The sequence below is a fragment of the Dipodomys spectabilis genome, unplaced genomic scaffold, assembly GCF_019054845.1.
Source record: "Dipodomys spectabilis isolate Male_0828 unplaced genomic scaffold, ASM1905484v1 ptg000079l, whole genome shotgun sequence".
NCBI classification, from domain to species: Eukaryota; Metazoa; Chordata; class Mammalia; order Rodentia; family Heteromyidae; genus Dipodomys; species Dipodomys spectabilis.
The window spans coordinates 1,496,077-1,517,642 of NW_024870756.1; the positions used below are offsets into that span (position 1 = coordinate 1,496,077).

Below are 21,566 nucleotides of genomic sequence, written 5' to 3' on the forward strand. Positions count from 1 at the left end.
ACATAATAGTCATACATTTTCATAGTCTGAAAAAAAATAGAGGAATACAAACTAAAAGATGGATAGGCATGATTTTACACTTTTTCTCTAAGTATTTACTGTACAAAAATAAAAGGAGAAAATTGACTTTAGATATAAAAAGTTTATTATTATAATATGTTCATAATTTATATAAGTATGGTATTAAAACACCAACATCCTAAAATTGAGCAAGAAATACACACTGATAATTCACAAAGAAGAGAAAAGAAACATTCAGTGTTACTGCTAATTTTAACAAGCAAATAATAGGTTTGATTTTATACCTAAACATTAAATTATAAATAACTCAAGCCAGGAGGCTAGCTTATAGTTGGCTGGGCTTTGCCTTCCTTGTGAATTTAGAGGACAACTGGAAATCTTCAAAATTATCATATGTTCAAAGAAGAGAGCAAAAGAAGAGATCTACAAAGCTAATTTTAAAGATTTACTCATGATGTAAAAAAAGAAAAAAACCATAACCAATCACGGGCACATTTGGGTAACTTTAATACACCAATATGTCAGAAAAGTGTGAATTTTATAAAATGGTAAATATGGTGATTGAACAGATGAGGAAAAGTGAAGTGGAATAATAGAAAATAAAATTAATATACATACTGTGACTACAACTGTGGCATAAGATGAACAAACAGGAAAGAAATGTAGATGGTAAGTTTACATTGCTTTTCAAGAGTCCTCTTCTGTGTAAAACGGATTTAATGTTTATGAAATCAAATGAAAGGGAAAATAGCTGTCTTATGGTCTTCCAGTCTCTACAATTCTAGAAAGTTATTCTTTTCCATTTGTAGGCATGGGGAGATCTGTTGTTTCTAGCATTACGATTCTGCCTCTGCCTACAATCAGCAGAGCTTGGGAAATTAATTTACCCGTTACACAGGCAACTTAAATAAAAACAGCTGACAAGAAGAAGAGTCTGTGGTAAAGACAATGCTTAGTCCAGGATCCATACCTCATTGCTATTCCATAAAATCCTGAGGTTGCTAAAACAGAAAGAAAGGCAGATACTACATTTTCTAACATGTGCATATATTATCTTTAAAATTCAAAATAAAGTTCCTTTAAAAAGCAAATCAGAAGCCAGGCGCTGGTGGCTCATGCCTGTAATCTTTGTTACTCAAGAGGCTGAGATCTGAGGATCGAGGTTCAAAGCCAGCCCGGGCAGGAAAAGCTGTGAAACTCTTCAATAAACCATTCAGAAAACTGCAAGTGGTGCTGTGGCTCAAGTGGTAGAGCGCGCTTGCCTTTGAGCTGAAGAGGTGAGGGACAGTGCCCAGGCCCAGTTCAAGCCCCATGACCGACAAAAAAAAAAAAAAAAAATTCAAACCAGCTGGGTGCTGGTGGCTAGTACCTGTGTAATCCTAGACACTCAGGAGTCTGAGATCTGAGGAATGCAGTTCAAAGCCAAACCAGGCAGAAAAGCTCATGATTTTTTTTTTGTTTTTTAGTATGTGTGTGTGCCTATCTTAGGGCTTGAACACAGGGCTTGAGTACTTTCCCTGAGCTATTTTGCTTAAGGCTAAGACTCTATCACTTGAACCACAGCACCACTTAATGGCTTTCTTAGTAATTAACTAGAGATGAGAGTCTCATGAATTTTTCTACCTCTGCTGGCTTCAAACGATGATCCTCAGATCTCAGTCTTCTAAGCAACTGATTTACAAGTGTGAGCTACCTGCACTGAGGCCATAAGACTCTTATCTGTGATTAACCATCCACACACACACTCACACACACACACACACACACACACACACACACACCCATATATATGTTTATATATGGGTGTGTGTGTGTGTGTGTGTGTGTGTGTATGGATGGTTAATCCATATATATAAACATATATATATGGGTGTGTGTGTATATATGTGTGTGTGTGTGTGTGTGTGTGTGTGTGTATTGCTCTACCACTTTGAGCCACAGCACCACTCCTGGTTTTCTGGGGGTTAATTGGAGATAAGAGTCTTGTGCACTTTCCTGCTCAGGCTGGTTTATAAAAATATATACATAAATACACTGAATCTCCTGAATCTATTCTGCCATCATAGTTTCTACCTCAACAGCTTTTGGCAGGTTTGGGAGTAAGTAGGGCCAGTGATAAGCCCATATTGCAGCTCCTCATCTCAGGGCAGTAGAGTGGAGTAGGTGTCTCTGGCTGGATCCCCACATCAGACAGCCATAACCTCTCTCCTTGCTCATACAGGAACACACACGTGCGTGCGCCTGCGTGTGCGCACGTGCAACCACACATACACACAATCCAACTTCATTTGGCTTTAAGTCAGTTCAGTTCCTCTCATGCGCGCACGTGCAACCACACATACACACAATCCAACTTCATTTGGCTTTAAGTCAGTTCAGTTCCTCTCAGCTTTGGATGTGATCTCACATCTGTGCTGGTTGTTTGAGTTTTCTCACAGATTTTCCTTTTCTTCCCCAAGCCTTGAACATTACTTGGACAATAAATTGAAGGAGGCCTCATCAGAAATAGCAGCTTCCCTGTGTGAATCAAAAATACATTGTGGAACAATTTTAAATTTTCTAGTTCTGTGTGTGTGTGTGTGTGTGTGTGTGTGTGTGTGTGTGTGTGTGAGTGAGAGAGACAGAGACAGAGACAGAGACAAAGACAGACAGACAGAAAGACAGAGGGGTGGGGGAGACAGAGACAGAGAGAGTTTCCTGCCAAAGTCAGCTTGAGTTTTGGAAAGATTTGGTAGCAGAAGCCTGCCCTGGTCCAAGAGAGGAGCAATTGCCCACAGAGTTGGAACTAAATTCCCCAGAGCTGGGCACTGGGCCTCAGGAAAAAAGGAGACATTGAAGAGAAGAGTGTTTGCTCTCTGCTAAGTTCCTGTGTAAATCTGTGAGGACATCTAGGCTGCTTTTCCTGTTTGTCTGGAAAGAGCATGTTGTTCTCTCTTTGGCAAACAAGTAATGTTGTGGCTCTCCAGCCAGAAAGAAAGGGATGGGCTGCAGAAGGCTTTTTTTTCCCACCTCCAGGCTGCAGAAACTTAATTATTTTTCCTTAGACTGGAAGCCTGACTGCAGAGCTGACGCACTACAAAGCCCTTCCCTCCTCTGTTAAACTTTTTGTTGGTGGTAGTGTGGTCATGGGTCTTGGGGTACTGGGCTTTTTCTGCTCAAACACTCTACCACTTTGAGCCACAGCACCACTCCTGGTCTTCTGGGGGTTAATTGGAGATGAGTCTTGTGGACTTTCCTGCCCAGGCTGGCTTTGAACCATGATCCTCAAATCTTAGCCTCTTCAGTAGCTAGGATTACAGGTGTGAGCCACTGGCACCCAGCTAAATTTTTTTTTCTTTGAGGCAAGGTTTTCTTATGTAGCCCAAGATGACCTTTAATCTGTCTGCCCTTGCCTCCTGAGTGCTTAAAGGCATGAGGAGCCATGCCAACACTAACTTTTAAAATTGTAAGTGGACAAATAATAATTATGTGGATCTATGGGATACAATGTAATGTTATGGCTTGTGAGTAAAAGCAGAATAATTAAGTCAAGCCAATTAACATATCCACCACCTCTAAATACTCAACTTTTTGTGTAGTAATGCTTAAAATTTACTCTCAGTGGATTTGAAATGTGCAACATATTATTATTATTCAGAATATCTGCCACACCATGCATTAGATCTAAAAGAAAAGCGAAAACAGTTCACCCACTCTTGTTACCTTTTGACTACCATCTCTCCGTCGTCATTTGTCCCAGCCTCCAGTGACCACCATTATACTCTGCTTTGTGAGATGGATTGTTTTAGATGCCATCTAGAAGTGACAATATACAACATTTGCTTTTCTATGCTTGGCTTGTTTCACTTAGCATAATGTTCTCTGCTTGAGTCCATGTCACAAATGAACAGATTTGGCCTGAAGTAGTGGCATAACCTGGATTCTCAGCACTTGGGAGACTAAGAAAGAAAGCAAGCAAGTAGAAAGAGACAGAGAGACAGAGAGAGACAGAGAAAGAGAAAGAGCCAGAGAAAGAAAGAGAGGAAGGAAGAAAAAAGAAAGAAGGGAAAGAGAAAAAAGGAAGGAAGAAAGAAGAAAGGAGAAGAGGGAGGGAGGGAAGAATGAAAGGAAGAGGAAAGGAGTAAGAGAGGAAAGTAGGGAAGGAAATTTGTTCTTTTCATATTTTTTGTTTTTAATAGTTAAATAGTATTCCATTGTGCATACATAGCACATTTTCTTTGTCCATTCATATCTGCTGATTGATACTCAGGTGGATTCTATAACTTGGCTATTTTGAATAATGCTGCAAAGCACATGGGATGCAGAATCACTTCAACATGCTGATTTCAAACCTTTTGAAAAAAGAAGTGAGATTATTAGGTCCTGTGGTAATTCTGTTTTTAGGTGTTTTGTTTTATTTTGTCTTGTGGTGGTGGGACTCAGGATTAAACCTGGGCCTCACCATGCTAGGCAAGCTCTCTGTCAATGAATTGCTTCTCCAGCTCTACTTTCAGTTTTAGGAGCAGCCACCACACGGTTTTCCATAATGGCTGCATTAATTTCCATTTCTACCAGCATTGCATAAGGTTCTCTTTTCCTTCATACTTCTTATACTTCAGTCTACATGATTTTTCAAAGAAAGAGTAGATTTTAATTTTTCTGGGAAGGATTGTAAGAGAAAAATAACATACCAGCATTGGTGTTCTTTTCTCTGATGAGAGACATTTATTTTATCACTGAGGCTTATGATTACTAAGACAGAGAGAAGATACCAAGAGGTCTGGTCAACCCCAGACTTTGGATCTCTGTATGTGACAGTCTCTAGTTTGTGAGCCTTTAGGAGACCAGAATGGTCCAAGTGCAAGTGGTCATATGAGACAAAGAACTGGACAACAATGCCACTCATTTCTGATTAGCCAATTGGATTAGCCAATTCCTGTCTGAAATTCTCATTTGCCTGGACTAGTTTCCTTATGGTATTTCTGAAAGAATGTGGAATTAAGTGACCTTCTATATTTCCTTGAGGGCCTTTGGTTCTAAAATAATCTTGAGAACTGATCAGGAAACATGTTATAATCTTGGGGGCAGAGCCTAACCATCCTTCATAGGCTTTCTCCTTAAATAATCCTTATACCTGAGGAGACATGAGTTTATCCATGGTGCTGTGTAAAAGCCTACTGGATTTAGGATTCTACTGAGTTGAGCTTTGCCTTAGAGTGCTGTTGCTAACAAAGGGTATTATAATAACCATATGCTTCCAGTGAGAGGCAATTGGCAACTTACAAAATTGAGGTCTTGACCTCAGGTGGTATATATGTGTATTATTTTATTAACACAATATGCATCATTAAATATACAGATCTTAAGGATTGTTTTGTTGGTGTGTGTGTGTGTGTGTGTGTGTGTGTGTGTGTCTGTCTGTCTGTCTGTCTGTCTGTCTGTCTGTCTGTCTGTTTGTCTGTCTGTCTGTCTGTCTGTCTGTCCTGAGGCTTGAACTCAAGACTTGTCTGGCTTTTCCACTCAAAGCTGGTGTTTGAGCCATACCTCCTTTTCTAGCTATTTTGCTGGTTCATTGTATATAAGAGTCTCTCAGATTTGTTTGCCTGAGCTGGCTTTAAGCGAAGGGGTGAGCTGGGTACTCCCTAAACTCTTCTCTGTCCAGATAATCCAACCATGCTGTTGAGAGACAAACACCCTTCTCCACCATCTCTATTCCTGAGTTCTTTGTGTACCTACACCTTAACTTTGGAACTGTTCTCTCTCACTGTAAGATGTTTTTTTTTTTTGTTGATGTGGATTCTGGGGCTTAAACTCAGGGCCTGGGTACTATCTCTTAGCTTTTTTTTTTTTTGTCAGTCTTGGGGTTTGAACTCTGGGCTTGGATGCTGTTCCTGCACTCTTCAGCTCAAGGCAAGCACTCTACCACTTGAGCCACAGTGCCATTTCAGTTTTCTGGTGGTTTATTGGAGATAAAAGTCTCACGGACTTTCCTGCCCGCGCTGGCTTTGAACTTCGATCCTCAGATCTCAGCCTCCTGAGTAGCTAGGATTACAGGTGTGAGCCACTGATGCCTGGCTTGTCCCTTAGTTTTTTCACTCAAGGCTAGTCCTCTATCACGTGAACCATAGCTCCACTTCCAGCTTTTTAATGGCTAGTTGGAGATCAGAATTTTTCAGATTTGTCTACTCAGTCTGGCTTTGAACTGTGATCCTCTAATCACTGAGTAGCTAGGGTTACATGCATGAGCCACTGGTGCCCAGGTCTCGCTGTGGTTTGCTTGACCGTTCAATCTGATATCAATGAAATTAATACTAAGTGATTAGAAGAAGAGGTGTGTTTATAGTCTGGAGAAGTCCTGCCTGTAATGAGATAAGCAGCTGTAATTTAGGGCTTGAAAATCATATCATAACTGTGTCACTCCTCCTTAGGCTTTAAATGGAACTTAGAATGTTTTCTGTGCCCAACAAAAGTCAGAAGCACTCTTTCCGGTATTGCTGGCTCTCTCTCAGTGGGTGTGTATGGAGTAGCCTTCCTATGCTCATGAGCACCGTCAAAGAGCTTAAGCCCTCCAACCTGCTCTGACATTAGATTTAGACTAACCCAAGGGCATGTCTCAAGCAGATGCCCTGCCCACTGGTTTTAGACCACAACTCACTTTTTAGCAGTGGCTGACCATAAGCTTATGATCCTCCTGCCTAATGCCAGAATTACAGGAATGTGTACCACACCCAGCCAGGCTCCACTTTTATATTGTGGTTGGGTCAGCTCTGACCTTCCCAACTGTACTTACAGGATTCTGGGCCTTGTTCTGTTCTAAGTCAAGGCACAGACTGTGTCAGGTTGGAATCCTTATGTCCTCTCAGCTGGAGATGGCTCATCAGTGGCCAGGTGTCCACTCAAAAGGACATTATTGCAGAGCAGTGTCAGACTCTTCCCCCACTAGAAAGGCTGCTCTCTTTAAATGGCCACTGGCTGTCACTTTTGACTGGGATAGTGCATGTGTGGTTAAAGTATGTCCCTAGGAGTTTTTTTTTTTTGAGTTATTTTTTGCATCTAGCATGTTAAACATATGAAGTACAAGAAAGCATTTAGCTCAAAGAGAAATGTGACAAGTTAAAGTTTTTATTCCAATACTATTCTGAAAACTTCTGGATTTTTTGTTGTTGTTAGTGTGATGGTGGTGGTTATAGGGCTTGAACTCAGGGCCTGAGCACTGTCCTTGAGCTCTTTTGCTTAAGACTAATGCTCTACCACAATGCTACTTCTGGGGTTTGGGTGTTAATTGGAGATAAGAGTCTCTCAGACTTTCCTGCCTGGAATGGCTTTGAGCTGTGATTCTTAGATCCCAGGCTCTGGAGTAGCTAGGATTATAGATGTAAGCCACCAGCACAAGATTAGAATTGTTATCTGCCTTTATACTTTTTCTTGGAAGCATTAATTGGGGATCAAACTCAGGACCTGTTAGACAGGTGCTCTACCACTGAGCCACACTTCCAGTCCTTTGGTGCTGGTTATTTTTGAGACAGGGTCTTACTTCATACACCAGTGCATGCCTTGGTGGCTACCCACCTATTTTAAGCCTCCCATTATAGCTGGGTGATAGGCATACACTGAATTGGATGACACTTAGCAGGAGTGACTCCACTTTGGTCTTTGTATTAGGACTTAGTCTAGGAAGTTCAGTCTAATCAATAATGCCCTCCCACAAATTTTATCTAACACATATTTTCAAATTTGTGCTTATTTATGCCTTTGAATAAAAGTTTGAAAATACTCCTGTCCCCAACTCAGATCTCATCACTGCAATAAAACTCCCTTTTTCTTTAGAAAGACATGTTTCAAGGAAGAAAAAAAAAGTTGATTTTCCCATTTCATAGGCAGTTTTGTAAGCCTTCACTTGGGTGAGGCCCAGTCACACCCTCTACAAATCCCTGGGCCAGGGATTTGTCATCTTTGTGGGATGTAAAATGAAGCCACGTCCAGAAGAAAAATAGTGAGTGACTAACACACTTGTGATCTTCCAGAGAAGTGAGATTGTGCCAAAAGGAGAATGTGCTACAGACAGCAAGTCCCAGTGAAGAAGACTTGGAAGCTGGCCTATAATCCTGGCTACTCAGGGGGCTGAGATCTGAGAATCCCAGTTCAAAGCCAGCCTGATCAGGAAAGTCTGTGAGACTCCTGTCTCCAATTAACCACCAGAAAACTGGGAGTGGCCCTGTGGCTCAAATGTTAGAGTGCTAATCTTATGTTGAAGAGCTCAGAGGAAGCACCCAGGCCCAGAGTTCAAGCCCCATGAAAAGAAGGCTTATAGTCTCTCTCTCTCTCTCTCTCTCTCCCCCTCTCTCTGCCTTCTTCCCTCCCTATCTTTCCCTCCTTCCCTCCCTCCTCCTCTTCTTCTCTTCCTCCTCTCAACTTTTCTCCCTCTCTTCTCTCTCTCCTCTCTTTCTCCCTCTCTCCTTCTCTCTCTCCTCTCTTTCTCCCTCTCTCCTTCTCTCTCTCCTCTCTTTCTCCCTCTCTCTTCTTTCTCTCTCCTTTCTGTATGTGTGTATGTGTATGAGAGAGAGAGAAAGAGAGAGAGAGAGAGAGCACTAGTACTTGAATTTAGGGCCTGGGTGCTGTCCTCTGGCTTTTTTGATATAAGCTAGCACTCCAAGCCAGCTCCCTTTCCACTTCAAGCTGGTTAATTGGAGATAAGAGTCTGCCCAGACTGGCTTCTGACAGTAGTTCTCAAATGTCAGCCTCTCTAGTAGCTAGGATTATAGATGTGAGCCACAGGCCCCTGGCTAGGGTTGCCTGTCTTCACGGGGAGTCAATGTTAGGAATCTGGATGGAGGCTGCCAAGCTATATAGGAGTCTCAAGAGCAGCATCCATTTCCAGGTGAATGTCCAGTTGGCACATGCTAAGAAGAGGAAGTTCTAGTCCTCAGGGATAGCTACATGTACCTTCACTCAGCTAATATATTTATTTGTTTTAGAAATTAGGTTATTGTTTATATGAAAATACTCATGCCTCAAATAGTTTTGTAGACAGGTCTTGCGAAGCCAAACTCTTGGCAACCATAGAATCAGGACAAAAATGGATAAAATCATCTTCACAGTAGAGACATATTTGGCTTCTTGACCTCAGAATCTATACATGTGTGCATGTATGCATGCATACACTGATACTGGGGCTTGAACTCAGGGCCTTGTTCTCTTGCTTAGCTCTTTTTCACTCAAGGTGAGTACTCTACCACTTGAGCCAGAGGCACTTGACAGGATCCACACTTTCTTTAGGACAGTGTTTTGATAAATTTTGATAAATATCTCAAAGGAAGTCTGTGTGCTGGGTTTAAGGGAAGCATGCCTTGCTGATGGACACAATTTTTCTTTACATCAGTAATTTTTCTTTATCAGCAAGCTTGCTCAGCCCAACAGCCATACTTTGTCATTGAAATGAGTTTGCATAACTGTGTTTTGATGGTTGTTTGCTGATTTTACTAGTCCAATGCTCAAAGGAAAATCTACTCTAGCTGCTTTCCAAATTCTAGGTAAAAGAGGAAAAGGGCCTACATTGCTTGTTCACTGCAGACATGGCCTACTAAATAATACTTGAAATTAGAAGTCCTCGTAGCACTTATGTGCAATCTGACCTGAAGACATAAGCAGCCTTTGACTGGACCCCCTGGCTTGACTCTCGGAAGTTGTGCCCTGACAGTGATACAGTAGAGGGGCATCTTTGGGGTCATGTGCGATAGCTCTGTTAGATATCTTGCTTAGAGAACAGAAGATGTTGTCTCAACATACTTATTTTTTCTTTTGTACAACATCTTGATTTATTTCTGTAAGTTTACATAATCTTACTTGAAATAGGTTGAGTTTATTTCAACCTATGGAATAGGCTTCATGTTTATTTCCCACATTTCAATTGTTTTAAAACTGTCTTAAACTGTCTTTAGAACTAGTTCAGACCCAATTCTCTTTGTAGAATTAAGGTATTGTTAAGAAGTTGCTGTTTCTCTACCTATATATAATATAAGCCTTGTAGCCATCACTAAAAATGGGGAGGGGAAGTCAACTTTAGTCTTTGTCCTTCCATCTTAAAGATTCATGATGCATTTAGAATAATTTTCAGGGGCTGGGAAGGTGGCTCAGGGGTAGAGCGCTTGCATGCCTGAGGCCCTGGGTTCGATTCCTCAGCACCACATAAGCAAAAAGAAAAAAGCCGGAAGTGGAGCTGTGGCTCAAGTGGTAGAGCTCTAGCCTTGAGCTGAAGAGCTGAGGGATAGCACCCAGGCCCAGAGTTCAGGCCCCACGACCGGACCCAAAAAAAAAAAAAAAAAAGAAAAAGAAAGAAAAGAAATAATTTTCGTATCCCTGAGATGTGAGCCTGTTTGCTTTTCACAGATGTAAAAGCCAAGGCAGAGTTACTTATTATTATGTCAAAACCCCAACACAAAACCTGAGTCATTGCACATGATCATGTTGTCCATTTTATAAAATTATAGGAATGTCTTCAGAGAGGAAAAAAAAAACAAAGAAGGAAGCTGAGATAGCAAAACATTCCCAGCAGTGGATCTGCAAGAGTATAACATTGCAGGGCAGGTGGAAAATGTATGAGGTTCTTGTAGCCTAAGTGAAGCTTCTAGAAGTAGGGCCTTTCATTTCCTGGGGACTGACCATTTTGTGCTGCTAAGAAGAGTCCTATAGGGACTCAGTATTGAGGAATGCAGTTCTTGCCACACTCTTACTCTGTCTCTGGAGAATGGATGAGGGCCTCCCTCAGCTTCTCAATTCCACACAAAACCCCAGGTCCCCGAGATCCACTCATAAAAAGCACTTCATGATGTTTCACAAAAAAAGAGAGAGCCTCACAGTGTGACACTTTTAGCAAAGATTTGTTTTAGTATAACAAGGTTAAATTAGAGATAAATAGAAAAAAGAGAAAAACATTCCCTGCTCCCCCATGCAGGAAATGAGAGTTGAAAGAATGGCAGCCGCTAAGAATGAATGCCTGTGGTCATGTTGTCCAGCAACCCCCAACCGTGATTCTGGATGGCTAAGATTGGCGTGTTTATTATTATCAATTAATGTCTCTAGGCCTACCCTAAACATAGGGTCAACAGGTAAATTTCAGAGCTTCCTTTCTCTTGGTAAACTTCTTTCATTCCTCTGCACAGGGTTGGCAGGATTTTAGCATTTTGAAAGGAGAGGGCAGATGTAGACAACTAGCCACTTTTCTATCTCCCAATCCTTGTAACTTAGCATTTAAGCAGATGGAAGCTCAACAGCTTTTTTTCAGTTCCTTTCTGGTTTCAATTTCTGAATCTGGATTTTTTGTGCGTTTATTAAAAATAATATAATTTTTGAGTGTCTGTGGCTCATGCCTGTAATCCTAGCTACTCAGAAGGCTGACATCTAAATATCTCACTTTGAAGCCTGGGCAGGAAGGGCTAAGAGATTCTTATCTCTAATCACCAAAACTCTGGAAGTAGAGCTGTGGCTCAAGTGGTAGAGCACTAACCTTGAGCAAAAGAGCTCAGGGACAGCACCCAGGCCCTGAGTTCAAGACCCAAGACTGGCACCAGTAGTCATCATAGTAATAGCAGCAGCAGTAGCCGCAGTAATGGCAGCAGCAGTAGTAGTAGTGGTGATAATAGTAGTATATTTTCCCTGTCTCATCATTCTATCCTACCTCAGCTCCTTTTCCTCCTGCCAAGAAGCATTTCCTCTTTCTGGGGGCTAGAAGACTGTTGGGTAGTCCAGCTTGGCTTGTATTATCTGATAATCCATGAAAGAATCAAGGACTACCAGTTTTTGCATTTGTTTCTATAGTCTAACTAGAAATGCATTTTGTACTAGTAAAACTTAAACAGCACATCTATTTCTACATAAAAAGATTTAAGCTATGTGCTTAAATCACACATTTCAAAATAGATTGTCTGACTAAAGAAACCCAGAGTTCAAATATGGAACCTTTTCCCCCATTAGTAAAATATTTCTAGCTTTTTGAGTAATGATCTCAGTATTTTCAGAAAGCTTTGCTCAAGGCTTCTTTCTGCTGGTTGAATAAAAAGGTGTGGGCATGTTCACAGTAAAGGCTGCTTTTTTTTGAGAGAGACTTCCTCCTTCCCTGCCTCCTCACTTGTCACTGATTGCAAAGCTACATGAAAGCAAAGGAGGAGCCCTGGCTCCTAAAAGCTGTGTCTGCCAGAATTGTTAGTCAATCAGCAGTAGCTCCATTCAACTACCAGAAATATACGTGAGGAAGGAGGTGAGCATACATTGATCACTCGTGTTGTAGAACAGGACCTCAAGATAGTGCCAAGGCTGAAGCCCCATGGAAGTGGCAAAAAAGTTCTGTTTGGGGCTTTTTTGTGTTTCTCCTATTGAAGCCAGAGTTGAAGAGTTAGGGTTAGGAATGAGAGGTATATATAGTCTCAACCACAGATGTATGCCTAGTAGTCAAGGGTGGCCTGAGGGAGGCTGGCTGTTCATTGTCTGAGGATTGACCTAATGGGGGCTTGTTACAATAAGTTATTGATGGCTGGCAGATTGTTCTGTCTGTTCTTTCCTGGCTTTCAAGATGGCTGTAAACTAACTGTAGGAGAAAATGGTCCAGGATGAAGAACATAGATAGAAAATGGAGGCTGAACTGTCAACTTTTGTTTTTCTGGTTTTAATTAATTCATGAAACTAAATAAATAGTCAGTGGTTTGGTTTTGATGTTCTTTTGTTCTTTTGCAAAAGTAGTGGTTTTAATATCAAAATTTATTTTGGTTATATTATCAATTTTTATATCCCTATTAGTTTCAGTTTTGCTTTTTAGCAAAAGCAGTGGTTATCCTATCGATATTTGTTATTTTTCATAATTATTTAAGCATTTCTAACCTATGTCATCCCTTGATTCTGAGCCTTTTCTTAATCTCTTGTTAATTCGTCACTGAATTTACTCTGACCTAGTAATGTGTGTCTTCAGCAGGGGAATATCCTGACTAATAGAAAGCCAGCCCCATGTGGCTTTCATAATAGCAGCAGCATCTGAGGTGTTCCATGTAGCATTTGTATGGGGAGAGGGACTTATGGGAGCTTATATACAGCTCACCTGGCTCATGTTTCCTCAGGAATATCCTCTGTTCCCACATCACAGATATCTATCTATGGTTTTCCTAGAGACTTGTGAGTCTTCCATCAACCTAAGCAAGTTCTATCTACTCTGTAGCGTTCAAGCCCCAAAACATTGCCCCTAAATGTGTCACTCAGTCTTTTTAATTTAAAACTCCCCAGGAAGCTGATAATATCAATGTACAAAATGAAACAATTTCTTCCAACTTCTTGATTTTTTTCCTTCCTCCCAAACATATTTTTTTTTGGTTACCAGTGTTCTTAGCAGTACTTTCTGGAGTTTGGGCATAATTTTTTTCCCTTGTGGGTGGCTCTGAGGTTAGTGGCCAAAGCCTCAGAATCACTGACTTTCTCCTCTTATTTTATAGTACTAAGTTGAACTCAAGGCCTCACACTTGCTTGACTTATTTGCTAGGCTGGCACTCTACCATTTGAGCCACATCTCCAGTTTGCTAGTTATCTTGGAGTCTAGCAAACTTTTCTAACTGGGCTGGCTTCAAACCTGGATCCTCCAGATCTCAGTCTCCTAAGTAGCTAGAATTACAGGCATAAGCCACTCGCTCCCAACTCCATGATCTTTTTTAGTTTCATTTAGGCAATTGTGGGTAACAGTAAGCTTTTCTCATTAGTTTGCTTTTCCTCATGCATTCGGTGAAGCAGTCTTCTGGGAGTTTCATTAACTCTAAGTTCCATTGGTAGCTTTCAACTTCAGCAGCTGATATTCTGAATGAAGTTATGTTGTGTACAGGGAAATGAATGGATTTGGGGGAAAAAATCATACTGAATGAAGTAAACCATGCCCAGAAAGACAAAGGGCATGTGTTTTCTTTCATATGTGTATCATAGGCCCAAAATATAACCTCCCAGGTAAACACATACACAAGGGCATGTGCATGTATATATACATGTTCACCCTGACTAAATTACATATAGTGCATGCAAGTGTGAAACTTCATGGTATAAACCTTTTGAACAATTAAGAGAGGTTTAACAAAGTGAATATCAAGAAGCTGAAACATGTTTTGAATGGGCATGGTGTAATTGGAAGGGTGGTGTTGAATGGAAAAGGGAACAGTGGGTGAATACAGTCATAACACTCAATGTGCATATGTGAAGAAGGAAGTGAGAGACAATGTGACTGGTGGACAGAGGAATAAGAAGAAGGGGAAGGGAGCATGATAGAAAGGGTAACTCTGCTTAAGATGCATGTGCACATAAATGGACATATTAAATTGTAACTCCCTTGTACAACATTTGTGGATTAAAAAAATAGTATGCCATTTTATAAAAGAGAATATAACATGGAAAGACCAGTTATCTGATAACCATTCCTGACACCTCTCTTGTTCTAACACTGAGGGGTGACTATAATCCTAACACTGTACATCTGGCATTATGTGGGGGTGGCAAGGTGGCATGTCTTTCTTTACCCATCATAAAGTTCACCGCCAGCACTCTTATAACAAAAGAGACACATTATCAAAAGGAAAGCTTAATAAAGTAATTTAATCAGAGTTATAGGTGACACAAGCATCTCTATAAGTAAATTCTTTTTTTAATGCCTAAATTTTATAAAAACTAAACAATTGTATATAACATGATTGGATAAAAGGAGATGTCATAGTCATCTGAGGGAAGAAAGCTAGCTAGATCTGTCCAGAGTCATCTTGGACTCTGGATGTCATTCCTTTCACCTGAGTATGGAGCAGGGCCACTTGAATGAGTGACTTATGCTCTACTGTCAGACAAGGTAGGTCAGAGAATTCCTTTATGGCTATCTTCTACACAGAAACTCAGGGAAAGGTTAGAGTATTATTACCTGGCATTATGGCTTACTGTGCAAAGAGGGACTATAACCTCCCTTTAGAGAAGATGATTTCTAGTTTCAGTGACTGATTGGGGGACAGTAAATGTAGGAGACAAGAGGCAGGAGGTAGGAGAAGGTTGGAGGAGAGAGCTTCCATTCTCCTTTAGTTCAAGGTACTTAGCATGTCTAAGTGCCATACGTTGGGGTATTGTGATCTTAGCTTCAGCCAACAAATGTGTATTGATGAAATTCCCACACCAAGTAATTGTCCAATTCTCAGTGGACACCAAGTAGGTAACCTATTCTGACACAGTCTACTTGGAATTACTGACATATCTCACAGGTTTAGGTTCAGTCCAAGACTGTCCTACTTAAGATGTCAATCCCGGGCTGGGAAGGTGGCTCAGTGGTAGAGCGCTTGTCTTGCATGCCTGAGGCCCTGAGTTCGATTCCTCAGCACCACATAAGCAAAAAGAAAAAAAGCTGGAAGTGCTGTTGTGGCTCAAGAAGTAGAGCACTAGCCTTGAGCTGAAGAGCTGAGGGACAGCGCCCAGGCCCAGAGTTCAGGCCCCATGACCGGACCCCCCCCTCCCGAAACCTCTCCCCCTCAAAAAAAAGATGTCAATCCCAAGGCCATGTTGTGTGTCTGACAGGCTATAAACTGAGGAGCCTTGTTATATAATTGTTTGCTTTGATGGCTCCCAGAACTCAGGAAAACAGTTGACTCACTTATGAGTTTATCATAAACAGCTGTAAATGAGGAATAGGCAGATGGACGAAGTGCATAGGACAAGGTTTGTGGCAGGGGACATGGAACTCCTATGCTCTTCTCCTATCCATCTTTTTGGGGGTTTATGGATGCTTTATTATGATTGATTAAATCATTGGCCATTGGTGATTACATCAATCTCCAGCTCTTTTCTCCTCCCTGAGGTGGGAAAGTAAAAGTTTCAATCCTCTAATCACGTATTTGGTTACCCTTGCAATGAGTCTCCCATTCTGTAGTTACCCTGGGGCTTTCCAAGGGTCATTATGAACACGAACACAGGTGTGGTTGAGGGGCTTGCTGTGAGTAACACAGATATACCTTTCCCCCTTAATGGGCGAAGGAAATTAGCAATTCCAGAAATTATAGATATTCTGTGCCAGCAGGATGAAAACCAAATACCATTTCTTATTATAAGTCACAGCAGCACATAGACCTACTGTATCCTTACCTTGTGACACTCTTGTCCTTGTTTGGGAAACTTTCATTCTTGTCTTTACCACTGGAGGCTTATTTGTACCTCAGGATTCTTTTTTTTTTTTTTTTTTTTGTCGGTTGTGGGGCTTGAACTCTGGGCCTGGGCGCTGTCCCTCAGCTCTTCAACTCAAGGCGAGCGCTCTATCACTTGAGCTACAGCGACACATACCTCAGGATACTTGTACCCACTGTTCCCTCCCTAAAAGAGTTCTCCTTCAGAATCAAGGAGTGACAAGCCCTCCTATGCATTCAGAACTTCACTGAGCCCAATGTCATCTCCTCAGAGATACCTTCTAGATCACCTCTTGTCCAAACTCACCCTGTCCAGGCCAGCCTTTTTCTAGTATCCTGATGACAGCATCCTCCAGGTTAGAGGCTAACAAAATTGTCCTGAAAAGTAAATATGTTCATCTTTGTTGACACTATGGTTTCTGTCAGAGTTATTCATATCTGCTCTTGTAAGCATAAAAGCAGCCCCAGAAAATACATAAATAAACGGAGGTAGCTATGCACTAATAGGTCTCTATTTATGGTAACTGTTAAGAGATAAAATTTCAATAAATCTGCTTTTGCAGATCTTAATTGGCTTTATGATTCTAGAACCAGGTGCAGCCTAGATTTAAAAAAGAATAAAATATCTGGCCCTACAATAGATTTTATTTATAACTAGAAAAAAGGAAGAGAGTGACAGACAGACATTAAACAGGAAGTGAGGTACAAGAGATAGCCTGATAGGTTATAGCTTTTATCTGTCTATTTGAAGGTGACTTGAACAGTTGACTGCTTCTGATTGACTGAAGTGTAGCTACTTGTTAAAGGAGTAGGTTGTAGTCTATTTGCCTATCAGGTTAGGTTATAGTATATTGTGTATGGAAAAACCTTTAAGCCAGACTTAAAATGCACAGAGGCATCTTAACAGCACTGAACTTTAAATTTTATATCATCTCTGTATATCATGATATATCCTTCTTTTGGCTTTTCTGTCAACTATTTTAAACAATGAAGATTGGTCTTAGCATGTAGGATACAAGACAGAATTTGACCCATGAGCTAATGTAATCTGCTGACCCCTGCTGTGTAGCATTATCCTGTTATACATTCTTCTTACTAGTATCTGAAATGGTCTTATATATACACTGGTTTATCTTTTGACCCTCTACTGGTTGACTATAAGCTCTCGAAGGCAGGTTCTTTGTCTTATATACTGTGTTTTTTCTATCAACCAGGGTAGTACCTGGAATATATACTTGTGTCATGGATATTTGGTGATTGAATGAATATGTTTATATAGTCAATGAATCACAACATCCAATAAAGTCCTCAAGATTATATTCCATGTGCCACACCCTATTTACCTGTTCCCCTCTCCCTGACTCTTTCTGTAGTCATTCTTCAAGCCTTCCTGATCCCCTGGATTTTCTTGCAAGCCTTCCTGACTCTGACATCCATTCTAGTCTCTCTCACTCCTGTCTATCCTATACTTTAGTACCGTTTGAAAGCATTTCTGTTTTCATATAATTTCTCTGCAATTAACAAGCTTACCACTATTTTCCCATTACAATATAAAGCTACACTCCTCACTTGGGAAAACAAGGCCCTTCCTTACCAGTCAATTCCTCCTACTTTCCAGCCTGATCTCTGGGCCTACCTCTGACTATGCTCACATAAGTACCTCAGAACCTATCAGGCCTATCTCCTAAGAAGGGGCTGAAACCCTGGGTAATTTGAGATCAGTTCACATGAATGGTGAAAACCACAAATAGAGTTAGGCCTGAGAAAATCTAGAAGATGAGAAGTGAGCACAACCAAAACAAAACTCAAATGATTAAAAAAAATGTGAGCTAAAAATGACTAAGCTATCATTGGAAAGTGATCCTCAGCCTGGTTATCTAGGTTTGGTGTTGTTCAAACTACTGGGCAGACAAATGCTTCCAAAATCTTGCTAAAATGAGGATTCTAACAGTAGGTCTGGGAGAGAGGGTGAGGGTCTGCTTTCATCATTATTATTGGTGGTGGTGGTGGTTTGTTTGTATTTGTTTTTGAGGCAGAGCCTTGCTACATAGCCTGGGCTAGCCTCAGACTCCCAATCCTCTTCCTCAGCCTTCTCTGCATGGTAGGATTCCAGCCATAAACCACAGTGCCTGGCCTAATTCTGCATTTTTAACAAACTCCTGAGATACTCAAACTTCTGGTTCTAGGATTTGAGTGTCAAGGATCTAACTAAATGGTTAGAAATGATGTCTTATCCATGTGACTTAGATATGGAAACAGAGGCAGATTGCGTTCTCCTCAGGGACTTGCCCAGTATGTTGTAAGAACCCTAACAAAGGACCCAATCTACACTCCAAACGTTTCTTTTTCTTATGCACTGAAAAATTCCTTTGGTGAGGAGGAAGTGCTCGAAACTGAGGACAAAACTGAATGCATACGGCTGCAATAAAGGACAGAATAATCCTGAAATGGCAACAGTCAAAATAGTCATTGTGAAATGAACAGATTCTAATGTTGGTTAGACTACTGGTCTGTCCTCTCCCTCTCTTCCTCTCTCCCTCTCTCTTTAGTGGGACACGTCTCCATATGGACACTTCACCATAGCATACAGTTTAATATGTATGTCCAGCTTCAATCCAGTAAGAAAGCTGAAACCAATTTGAGGCCCTAGACTCTACATGTCCGGTCTGACCACTCACTCCAATATACCTAATAAAAAAATATAGTAAAGGGCAAAGAAGGGCAATATCATGAGACGCAAGCAGTACAGGAAGATGTCAGCTCATCTTCAGCCATCTTCTGGATATAGATGTGAGCTTTAGGTTAAAATAAACCAAGAAGTGGAGAGAGAGAGAGTGGGTTATACATGATGATCAAGCATCTCTGGTCACAGGTGTGTTGTGGTACATGATTTTTTTTTTCTCATAATAGTCCTGGAACTTGAACTCATGGCCTAGATGTTGTCCCTGAGCCTTTTTGCTCAAGGATAGTGCTCTACCACTTGAGCCACAGCTCTACTTCCAGCTTTTCTGATGATTGTCTCATGAACTTTCCTGCCTGGGCTGGCTTTGAACTATGATCCTCAGTTCTCAGCCTTCTGAGTAGCTAGGACTACAGGTATGAACCACCAGACTGGCTTTAGTCCTTGTTTTCTTTTTTTCTTTTTTTGGGTATGGTGGTGCGACCTGAGCTCTGGGCCTGGGCGCTGTCCCTCAGCTCTTCAGCTCAAGGCAGGGCCATCTACCACTTGAGCCACAGCACCACTTCTGGCTTTTTTTTTTTCTTCTGCTTATATGGTGCTGAAGAATCGAACCTAGGGCCTCATGCATGCAAGGCAAGCACTCTACCACTAAGCCACCTTCCCAGCCCTAGTCCTTGTTTTCTTAAGAAGGGCCTGGAAAATATCTCTGTCTTTGTGAGGGTAAACAAGTCATCATTGCCTGACAGGTAGTCTGTCTTGTAGTTCTCTGCTGTTTCTTTTTTTGGAGCAATATTTTCCGTGCCTGCTTCTAAACATGTTATCAATAAGTCCTGTGCTTCCCAGATCTCATGACAAAGTAACTGCAGAAAGAATAATTTAGAGCAAAGACAGACACAAAATGGAAGCAGGGATGCCAAGCTTTCCTCCTGCTTTAGATGAATTCATGGGTCCAGGTGACAAGTCAGTGCTTTTCAGCAATGTAGTTTAAGGACCTGGTGAACCAACAGGAGTTGTTTCTATAGTGTGTGTCTCCAAACAGAAGCGCAACTAGGAAAGTATTTTGTTGGCATAATAAACCTGACCATTCTAACAGTTTCTCTTTAATGATTAGCCTGACCCCTGACTCTATGCCTAATACATAACTACTTTTACATGAAGATATGTGTCATTTCCGTTTGGCTTAACGATGTGCAAATAACAGAGTAATGATTTTAATATCACTTCCTTCATCACAGTAATTTCCCCTTTGCTTTTTCCACAGAGAAGCTCCTGTCAGGTGACTGGCTCTGATCTTCACCATGGCCATGGTAAGTTGTGGAGTGCCTCACCCCTCTATCTGGTGCCAGCCACCGTCAGGTACAGAATGTGAACTCTGGGACTGTTTTAAACAAAGCATTGTTTGCTCAGCGGAGGGGAGGGGAGAGGACATGAAAAGAGAGTTTCTTTTTTTCTTTTTTTTTTTTTTTTGGAAGATCATTTAGTTATTCATCATTTCAGAGATGATGAATAACTTGACCCTGGAAATTAACTCAAAGACAGAATCCAGTTAATCTCCTGATAATATAGAAACAAGTTACAGTTTTCTCTCATGTTCATTTTATAACACTTAGGCAAATAAAAAGCATGCCCTACTATTATCAACCAAAGTTGATAGCCCCATCATTTCAGTGCATTGAGGGGTGATTCCTAGCAACAGGTGTTTCCCATTGATCTCCTGTTTTCAACTGTGATCAGATCCGGCAGAGCTTGGTTATCTGATCTTTGAGCCAGGCATGGAATCAGATCCCTTTGTGAGTTCTGTTCAGTTCAGCACTGGAGGAAGCTGAGCCTTTTGGCTATGGACACGGCTCTGCTAAGGCAAGCCATCTGCTGTCCTCCTATCTAAAGAAGGTTCCTGATAAATGGGTCGTTCCAATCCTGGCTCCAACTGGAAAAAAATAATAGGAGTAGAATCGTAACACCTGGAAAGGAATTGGAGCCTCTGCCAGCTCTAGATGACTTCCTTTAAAAAGATAGATAAGAAAACTATCCTGAACACATAAGAATATATGCTTTTTTAAAAAATGGAGCGGGGTGCCAGTGGCTCACACCTGTAATCCTAGCTACACAGGAGGCTGAGATCACAGTTCAAAGCCAGATTGAGCAGGAAAGTCTGTGAGACTCTTATCTCTAATCCATCACCAGAAAACAGGAAGTGGTGCTGTGGCTCAAGTGGTAGAGCGTTAGCCTTGAGCTGAAGAGCTGAGGGACAGCACCCAGGCCCAGAGTTCAAGCCCCACGACCGACCACACACACACAAAAAAAGGTACTACAGATTGAATATAGGGCCTCAACATTGCTAGGCAGATGTTCTACCTAACAACGTGACTACTGTTTGAGCCACCCACAGCCCTTTTTTGGTTCAGTTATTTTTGCAGATAGGATCTCACAGTTATGCTCAGGCTGACCTGGACTGTGATCCTTTTATCTATGCTTCCTGAGTAGCTGGGATTGCAGATGCATACCATACACCCAGCTATTGATTTAGATGAAGTCTCCTTAACTTTTTTTCTAGGCTGATTTCTACCTCCCTAGTAGCTGGGATTACAGACATGAACCACCATGCCAGCAAGAATATACTCAAACTTTTTTTTCTTTTGGTCATGGGGCTTGAACTCAGGCCCTCAACACTGTCCCTGAGCTTTTTTGCTTAAGGTTAGCACTCTACCACTTTTAGCCAC

At 41.3% G+C, this 21,566-nt stretch overlaps 1 protein-coding gene across 2 annotated transcripts in view; it reads left to right on the forward strand.

The window, feature by feature from the left end:
* Anxa4 (annexin A4) overlaps nt 1–21,566 on the forward strand; it is a 68,258-nt gene that overhangs the window by 13,778 nt on the left and 32,914 nt on the right. The window contains exons 1-2 of one of the 2 annotated variants that reach the window (XM_042683106.1): nt 12,174–12,253; nt 20,108–20,153. In XM_042683106.1, coding sequence (XP_042539040.1) covers nt 20,145–20,153 — 9 coding nt within the window. In that variant the 5' untranslated portion in view covers nt 12,174–12,253; nt 20,108–20,144. Of the gene's footprint in view, nt 1–12,173; nt 12,254–20,107; nt 20,154–21,566 lie in introns of those variants that run through there. The other variant, XM_042683105.1, reaches the window with a different exon arrangement.